The sequence below is a fragment of the Lipophrys pholis genome (assembly GCF_963383615.2).
Source record: "Lipophrys pholis genome assembly, chromosome: 5".
Lineage (NCBI taxonomy): Eukaryota > Metazoa > Chordata > Actinopteri > Blenniiformes > Blenniidae > Lipophrys > Lipophrys pholis.
This window is the reverse complement of record NC_137628.1, coordinates 25,154,193-25,163,532: the sequence shown is the minus strand read 5'-3', so window position 1 is coordinate 25,163,532 and position 9,340 is coordinate 25,154,193. Positions and strand designations below refer to the sequence as shown.

The window sequence follows — 9,340 nt, the reverse complement described above, 5'->3', positions numbered from 1 at the left end:
TCATTCTGTAACACAAAAAAAAAGATCATTCATCGCATTTACTTTGTTAATAATACAAAATACAGTGGATGAACAACAAAAATGTTTATTTGTTTAACATTGAGAGAATACCTAAAGGTTAAAAAAAAAAAAAAAAAAAAAAAAAGACAAATGAAGGCCTTTTATAAACGTCCTAAATCATCTGAAATTCTTGAAACTGCAAGTGAAAACAAACATTCCGCAAAAAACAGAATTCTCACATGAGCCAAAGTCTGTTGAGTGTTTCAGGGATAAAATCCTGTAAATAAGCTAAAACCATCGTAAAACCTGCCCATCATTGTACTTGGAGATAACTCTTTTAATAACCACACTTTGAACATTGAAACATTTAAACTGCATTCTGTGGACAATCAAACAGATTTAATTGGTATAATTACTTGGTTTGATAAAATAAAGTGACGAAAATAATAAAGCTTCACCTTTGTGGGAGTGTCTCATTTCTCTGCTCAAACGTAACTGAGCAACGTTACACAAAAGCTTCAAAAACACCCAAAAGACATCATTTAACAGTAAAAACACTGTTTCATTCTAGCGAAAATCACCTTTTTTTTTTTCTTTTTCTTTGGCACAATCTGATGCTTGGGGTCGGCGCAACAGTACTCATGAAGTGTTTCACTGCGTTTATGTAAAGGAGTGCACCACGAACAAAACAGTGCGTGTGTTTGAAACTCAGAAAACATGCAAAACATGCAATCAATGCGCCAATTAAATAACATTACAGTAAAGCGATGTGCCTCATTTTCAATATCTAGATATTCATAAAACATTCAGAAAGTTAAAGCAGTGGCACGCCGATTCATTTTCATACATACCCGTACATGTTTTACCCGGGGGGGGGGGGGGAGTATGGATGGTTAAGGCACACAGGCATCTTCAATCTTTTTTTAACAGCTGAAGACAAAACTAGTCTGCATCATTGTCAAGAGGGTGAACTGCTACGGCGGCCCCGCGTGCTGAAATTCAACCTTACAGTTTCTGGAGGTCTCCCTTTGACTTTGAGCTCATGGATACCATGTATAACTGGGCAGAGGAGACAGTGAGCTCAGCCAGACACTCTGGTTCTGCTACCACGTCACTTGGATACTTGGAGGCTGTCGCATTTCCATATACAGCATGACATTGGAAATGCAATCCCATTACTGCAATTCCAATGATGAAATTTGTGTGAACACTTAACCAAAACAAACTCAAAACATGCAGGATAAACTTACCAGCCAAACTGCGTAAACCTATACGTCTAAAACAGCCCGCCATTCGTAACAAATGGCATTGTCATTCAGGGATTTTGGGTCTTTGCACAAACAACAATCTACTGTGAATCAAGTTGAGGCACGTTTATCTTGGCATATACTTAAAAAAAATAAAATAAAAAATGTCCATAAATATGTCCATGTAGTTCTACAGCCACTCCACGTAGTTTTCAGGGATGAGGCCCCTCTTCCCTTCCAGCTCCCCCTCTAGCCATCCGGGCTCCCGCGAATGGGTCACTGCAGGAGAGGACACAGCGTCATCGGGGGAGGATAATACCACGGGGACGGGGAGGGTGAGGGTGGGGGACACGCAGAGGACACACAGCCTCCAGTGAGGATATGTGCATGTTAAGAGTGAAGAGGGCAGAGGTTTAAAAGAAGAATACAGCCACGGTGCAGTGGAATCCAACTACCGCGGTAGCATTTTGTTTCTAATCTCTTTTGTTTAGAGCAGATCTGTTGGATGCATCTTTACGAGTCAAAACCTTGGGCAAAAACCGGCTTCTTGCATTGTAGATATGGCAGATAGTACATCTCAGCCAACCTTAGAGTAATACAAAAAAATAAATACCCCTGCTGGGTTTTTTTTCCCCTTTTAGTTTGTCATGCTTTGTAATTTAACTAAAAATTAAAGAGCAATCTTTGACAAAAGTATAAACATGATTCCTCCCACTGCCAACATTGGAAGGCGCAGGATTTGAACTTATCATTTCCAGACTGACTGGCAGGTGTTTAAGAACAAAAACAAAACTCTGAAGCAAAAATCCCTCAGGCTGCCGCTGCAGTCACATTTGAGCCGCTAATCACAAAACCCTTTTTAATAATGGCATATAATTAAAATTTCAATATTTTCGGAGCATGCTCTTCGAAAATGTCACTTTATGCAATTACAAGAAATCAAATTACAAGGAAATTAGTGATGCATAAATGTTTTAAGGCTGAAGAGTATTAGCATATGTTTAATTCTTCCTTAAACAAACTCTATATTGTAAGGTAAAGTATTCAGACCTCTTGACCTGTTGCACATTCGTTATGCACACAGCTACGCTCCGACGGGGGAAAAAAAAAAAAAGAGATACATGTGGAAATAACTCTATAGTGTGGTGAAATATACAAAATGTCAAGGGTCTCCGAGATGCAATAAGGAGATGTTTAGTTTAGTTAATAAAAAACCTCAGCACGTACCGTTTATGTAACAATGTCAATCACTTTCTTTGAAGACTGATTAAGTCTTGAAGGACACACAGAATGCAGGAAAAACTATGGAAGAAGAAACTTATCACAGTTTTTTATTACGTGAAACAAGGGATGAAATTTGGGGTCAAATAAAAAATGAACTTCAGTAGTGAAGACGCTTTAACTAATGAAAACATTCAGTCTAAATAAGAAATGTAAAGAGAATGGGTTCCACCATGTGATATTATCATTTTACAAAACTGTGATAAGCCATTGAAAGGTTTCATGCTTTTTTAAAATACGGATGTACACAAAACAGAAATGATGTGAAGCTTACTGATAAATACTACAACGTATTGTGCGTCTTAAACAAATCGTACGTTTTCCTGGGAGGCTATTCTGCATATATTCATTCATATATGCATGTATGAGGTATGTGTAGCTTATAAAAGAGCGTTTTTACAAAAAAAGGACCTAACGAAAAAAAAACCCAAAAAAACTAATTTCCTCTCAGAGTGATTAAAGCTCAGCTGAGCCTCTTCTCTAGACACTGAAGAGCAAATCTATGTCTCCTGCCCCGCCCCTGCCGGTCCTCCCTCTCCTTGTCTCATCTCTCTGTTCAACTGACGATCAGATTGGGTGTTCGGTTTTCCTCCAAATCCAATATATGACCGGGCTGGTTCTGAGTGAGCGACTGGTGTAGGCGATAACACGTACCAGCGTTGAATATTGCGCCGACCTGGAAGGAGAGCTCAGAGTCGTGCTCAGCCTCACATGGGTACACTGCCTTGGCTTTCCTGCTGGTGACACTGAAAAATGAAGGCAATCAGTGAGCTGGCGGAGCTTTGGGGAGGATTACCGCACAGTTCAATCTGGGCCCGGGGCCTGCTTGTTCATTCACTCACTAGCCTGAAACAGCAGAAATGGGCCAGGCTGGGTAATAAGCAGGAGTAGTAAGAGAGGAGTTGGGCCACTACACACTCTTGTCCGATCATCTGGTCTAGACTGACTACGGAACGAGTGAAAACGTGTGTGTTTGTGTGTATGTGTGTGTGTGTGTGTGTACGCATAAACACAATGAGCCAGAGCGCTGTCTGTAGTGAGTTTTGTCGAGCAGAGAAAGCAGGCACACATTAGGTTTGCACAGCAGACAACCATCTATGGTGAGATAATTAAAACGTGGCGAGGGGATTTTCAAGCAGGTTTGCACACAAACACAGGTAGAATAGAAAACCCCCTTCGCAGTGCTTCAGCTTTCAGATTCACATTTGTGCGCTCAGGAGCTGCATTTTAAATCAGTTTGATGTAAAAAGAGGGCCATCAAAGAAACCACATTCATCGCTCTGCAAAGGTTAGTAAAAGACGTGTTTATGCCATTCCATTGGCAAAGGTAACATAAAAACTCTTCCTGTAGAAAGGTTGTTTTGCCCGCTATTGCAAACTGTTATCTCGAATGCCAGCAACATTACCATGTAGAAATTGTGTCTTCAACACACGATGCCCTGATAAATATTTCATATTCTTTCGGAAGAACAGCAGCAATGTGGGATGAGAAAAGAGAAACTAGATGTACAAACTGGGCGAAAAAAAAAAAAAAGTTTGTGGTCACAGAGTTGTCAATACGACAATGCTCAGCCAAGTTCTCAAAATCAGGATTATGGCTGAAAAAAAATAAAAAAAATAAATAAATATATATATATATATAATTAATGGGCACCTATAGAATTATGACACTGTTTTGCATATTCTTCAGTGACTTTCTAAAAGCATTCAACAATGAATTCATCATTTATTCAACAAATGAGAGTAACAGCCAGGCTGTCTGCAGAGCCCCGGCCACTTCAGTCGGCGATAATAGAGAAAGTCTCGGCTCTGGTTGCAGCCAGTACCTATGGTGCATTAATTTCCTCAAAGGTACCTAAACTATCGGAGGGGTAAACGTACATGAGAAGTAAGGTGGGTACATGAATGTGCAAAACTTGATGTAGATGTTAGGTGAGGGAGGTTGGCTGTGATTCTGTTGTGTGTACATGTGAAACAAGGCGAGTGAGTCCAAACTTTGGGATTCAAAAGAACGTAAAGCAAATATAAGATTTAAACATCTAATTAAAACAAGTATATCATTAAAATACAGTGAACGTCTCTAAAGTACCATAATGTCTTGGGGTTTGGTTTTTTGTTTTTCTTTTGTGTTGATGTTGATGTCGACCCTTTTGCTTGTCTGTTTTGTTCTTTAGTGTTTTCTGGTTTGTTCAATTTTATGTCTTATGAAAGACAAATTTGATATGAATGAGAGGCGGTACTTGCGTCTCAATCATCACAGACATTTTGTTGTCGTTTTCTCATGCTGTTATGAACTGATTATTGGTACAAAGGGGCAGATTATATAAGATTATTCTTCCTTCTGCTCCTTTTCATTCAGAAATTTGTAAACTTTTGTGTTAATATTAAATTGATTTTTTTCCTTCTTTTTTTTAATGAATGGAATAAATAAAATAAATAAAATAAATAAAATAAATAAAATAAATAAAATAAATAAAATAAATAAAATAAATAAAATAAATAAAATAAATAAAATAAATAAAATAAATAAAATAAATTAAATAAATGAGAGTGAAAGAACTGCGTTTAAGAAGTCGGTGCATGTGAAAGTGATGAATAGAAACGGAGACAGAAGATGGAGGAGAACGTGAACTGCACAAAGTGGTGAAGAGGGAAGGAACCCGTCTTACCTCTCATCTGGTTTATCCTTTTCGGAAGAGGTGGCAGCAGGAAGGTTGTCTCCCGAGGCTCCGGGAGCACAACGAGGTGCTGCTACCGCTGGGGATCTACAAATAAAGGGAAAATATAAAGAAAACATAGCACTTGGTCACAACGCATTCTACTAGGGTGCCTACTAAATTACATCATAGTCCATTTTCTCTGAACAGCAGCTGCTGTGTAGGACAAAAGCACATACTGCCTTCAGAACGAGACAATTAGTGCAACGTCCCCAGTGTGAGTCCAGGTTTAGGGGTCATTCAGTGTGGCGTGTGTAAATTCTCCCCGTACGGATGTGGGTTTTCTCCTGCTCCTCCCGTGGGTGAAAATGAAAAGATGCAAAATTGTCCCTTTGCGCTATTATAGACTAGCAACCTGTCCAGGTTATACCCTGCTTTTATCAATATTTAAGGGCACACACACTATTTAATCCCCTATAACTGTCATATTTTACTGGTTTAATCAAAACACTGGTGTTTTTATATGTTGAATTCAATATTATATGTGATAATTCTTTGTGGTGGAATCCGAGTGATATCAATGTAGCTCATCTCCATCTCGGGAAGGAACCTAAAAAATTTAAATGCAGTAAAATTAAGTATAAACCAAATCCATAAATTGAACCAATTCAACCTAGAGATTGTTGCTAGTTAATACCAAAAGTATATAACATGATACAATAAAATCCCAGACATTTAAAAAAAAATAAAAATAAAAATAATATATATATACAAACACACACAACTGAGCATGTTTGAATTTTGGTTTTAATTAGAATCACTGCAGATCACAAATCACAGAAAATAAATATGCCACTTTATTCCACTCGCACTGTGCAGCAGCTACACACTGAAATCTCATTGTGTGCATGCTGTCCATTTGCTCCAATAAAACGGACAACAGGCTTCCATAAATTAAATCATCCATTCCACTCCATCTGCTAAAAAGCCTCTTCAAGAGAAGACCTCTCAGCCACTGTCCGTAACAACCTGAGAGGTAAATCCAAAGAGAAACTTTGATGTATTTAGCTGAAGATGTCAAATATAGAACAAAGAAATCTATTTGACCCAAATTATGATTCTTTTTTTTATCTCAGTTACTAAAACAGCTCGTAACCTTAATCTGCCTCGGACAGATGTTCAACCCTCATCAAACCGACTTGTTTAAGGTGATTTGACCTGACTAAACACATATTCTCTGTCTGAAAGCTTCAGGAAATACTGAATGCATGAAAGACCAGGAGAGCCCAGTTACAATGCTGAAGTCAACGTTATCTCTGCAATAAAATTACATAATTACTTCATTCACTTTTCTGTTCAGACAAAAGCTTAAAAAGTAAAACTGCAATTCAACCATGACACCAGTGTGACAAAAATTGTAATACAGCCAATATATCTAATATATATTTATTTATTTATAATATATTGAAAGTAATATTTAAAATATAATGACTATTGCCTTCCGGATTTGTTCCATGTGATTTTTGTGTTGTAGTCTTCACACTCAGCATTGGAGACAACTGAAAAGAATTTTTGAGCAACAATCTGCCAGATAATTATAAAATGATTTTTGAAGAACCATCTTTTCCAGATATTTGTATAATCTGAGCCTAAAACCACTGAAGTTCCTCTAGAGACCGAGCTTTTCCCCGAGTGCATGTGTTTCCATAGTCTATTTTAATTTTACCAACTTCTCAATGAACAAATGTCAAACAACGCCATTTGACCGCTGCTTCACCTGTCACAAAGGAAGCAGTGCCTTGCACTGTTGTCAGGGCCAACAAGTCTATGGGCGACCCAGAGGATGAAGGTAGGGGGTCCTGGTAAAGGCAGAGCTCAGAGGAGGAGAGTGGGAGTCTTAGCCAGGCATCCCTCTGTGTTCCATGCCTGCCCCAGGGCCGGTGCTAATACAGCACATAATGAGCAAATTGCTCCTAGCTGCCGCTCCCATAGAGACGTTAATAAAGGCAATTAGAGAGAGCTGTTGGGGAGGGGCTGGAGGTTGAGAGTACTGGTTATGTTGGCATTGGTGGAGAAGAGACAGAGAGATGGTTTAAACAGGGAACATGGTAGGGGGTGGCATAAGTAAAGGTAAATAAACAGTTCTCATACTTTCATCACCCCCCCACCTCCTTCGGCATAGTTTCCTTCCGGCGTATCTTCCCTTTTCCTCTCTCGGTGCACTTGTCCATCCCTAGCAGTGGCTTTTGGGTTTGGGCCTGGCCTGACTGTGGGTGATTTATAGCTCTGCAGCATTGTGGGGCCACTGTGGTGCTCAGCTGCTCCACATCAGCATGGGGGGACAGTGCGCTGCAGTGCAGCAAATCCACTCATTAACCTGGGCCCAGGCACAACCGCTGTCTGCCTGGGTCACAGCCAAGCAAAAGAAGAGCTGAAATGCACCAACGCTTGACCCACCTGCAGGTGAGCTCACACACACAAACACTGAAACACCAATATAAGAGAATGAAAAGATGGGTTGTGGAGTTGTAAATAAATTAATAATACAGATTCTTTTAGTTGGAATCAGTTTCTCCAGATCAGTGAACGTCTATCAAATAAACAGATATCTCAATAATTATGGAATAAACAGTTGGGGAAAATCAGTGATTGCCACATGGCTGCCCTAGAAACTTGTTAAATGTACCAGAGGTAAATGGATTCTTCCCAAAATGGCTTTCACAATTACAGCTAAGCCAAACCGAGGGAAATCGTTTGCCATTTCTCTTCCATAAAAATAGAAACAAGCTTTGAATTGCTCTTTCATTGTTTTTAGTCATCACAGGCCTAGCTACGCTTTTTCTCAAAAGATGATTAAATACAGTAAATGAGGACTTGAAAATGCAACGCCAGGATAAAAACGCCTCTCCAGATGTTGGGAATATTCATCACAAGCTTTTAAAAAGACTGATTTTCAAGTTGTGACAAAGAAGATATTATTCCAATAAAATGTAACAGTACAAACATTGAACTCCAAAGTGAACTACAGCTGGAAGCCTTCTGGTTTATCATTTGAATCATCGGGGTTATCACACATTATCACGCACTGCCAGGTTAGTAGGAGGGAGAAATTCATCAACAGAATGTAGACTGCTGCTTCTCATTACTACAGGAATTCAGCCTGCAGCATCCAAGCCTTGTTGATTCTGGCATGAAGCTAACGTGGGGATGAGCGGGGCTATCAACTGTCTTTCTACTGACGGCAGCGGTGGGATTTTTTACTGTTTCTAGTAGAAAGTGGGATCAAACCTACAGCCAAGATGCTCGCCCAGCCGCCACCACAGTTTGGGTGGGCAGGAAATAAGCTCTGATCCACCATTTTATGATCCACAGCTGCCTGCCAGCAAGAAGTTTGGAGAGCTTTAGGAAAGCAATGGAGGGATTGGGGGGGGGGGGGACCTGGTCGGGCCAGAACTTGGGGCAATAGAGCCACCAGGAGAGGCTGTGACTCAATTTAGGTAGAAGAGGAGAAATGAGGCGAGACATTGAAAATGATGAAGATGACAAATCGTGCAACGGTCCACAAAGAATTACTGCATGATACAGTGAGTCAGGATGCGTTTGTGTTTGACCAGGCACATTTTTTCTGCAGCTCTCCTGCAGGAGCCCGACTAAAATATTCTGCTTTCCAGGTGCGCTTTCGAGCAGAGTGCAGATAAAACATTTTCTGAGAGTAGCTGGAACTAATGTAGCGATTGCCATCCCTACTGCTCGCTTTTGGCCGAGACAGAAGCCGGATCCCTGGGTTCCACGCCAGAGAGGTGCTGTGCTAACAGGTCTCGACCATCTCACATGCTAAGATTTATGAGTGAACAAAGCCAGGGCGACACCCTGTGACATATGGCGCAAGTCTTCATAAAGGGACAAGGGGCTGCGGCTATAAGGGTAAACAAGATGAATATCTCCCCAATGTCAATACGATTTACACGGCCAACGCACGGCCACCTGTCTCCCAAACAAATAAGAGCTGAGATTTATGGCCTCCTCCTGGTTGCTCCTTCCGTCCTCCAACATGATGCCACATATGTGGGAAAGCACAAAAATAAATAAATAAATAAAATCCCCACAGAATAAAAAAAAACCGAGTTGGTTACGTAAGGAATATAAAGCCTTGTC

The 9,340-nt window shown here is 40.1% G+C and overlaps 1 protein-coding gene across 2 annotated transcripts in view; it reads right to left on the bottom strand.

Annotated features, from left to right (window-relative positions):
- Positions 1–527: 527 nt before the first annotated feature.
- The window catches only part of arhgap10 (Rho GTPase activating protein 10), a 47,276-nt gene continuing 38,463 nt past the window's right edge, over positions 528–9,340 (bottom strand). Inside the window, exons 21-23 of one of the 2 annotated variants that reach the window (XM_080463347.1) lie at positions 5,198–5,293; positions 3,183–3,274; positions 528–1,526 (exon numbers count right to left, since the gene is read on the bottom strand). In XM_080463347.1, coding sequence (XP_080319473.1) covers positions 1,438–1,526; positions 3,183–3,274; positions 5,198–5,293 — 277 coding nt within the window. In that variant the 3' untranslated portion in view covers positions 528–1,437. The remainder of the gene's footprint in view (positions 1,527–3,182; positions 3,275–5,197; positions 5,294–9,340) is intronic. The other variant, XM_080463348.1, reaches the window with a different exon arrangement.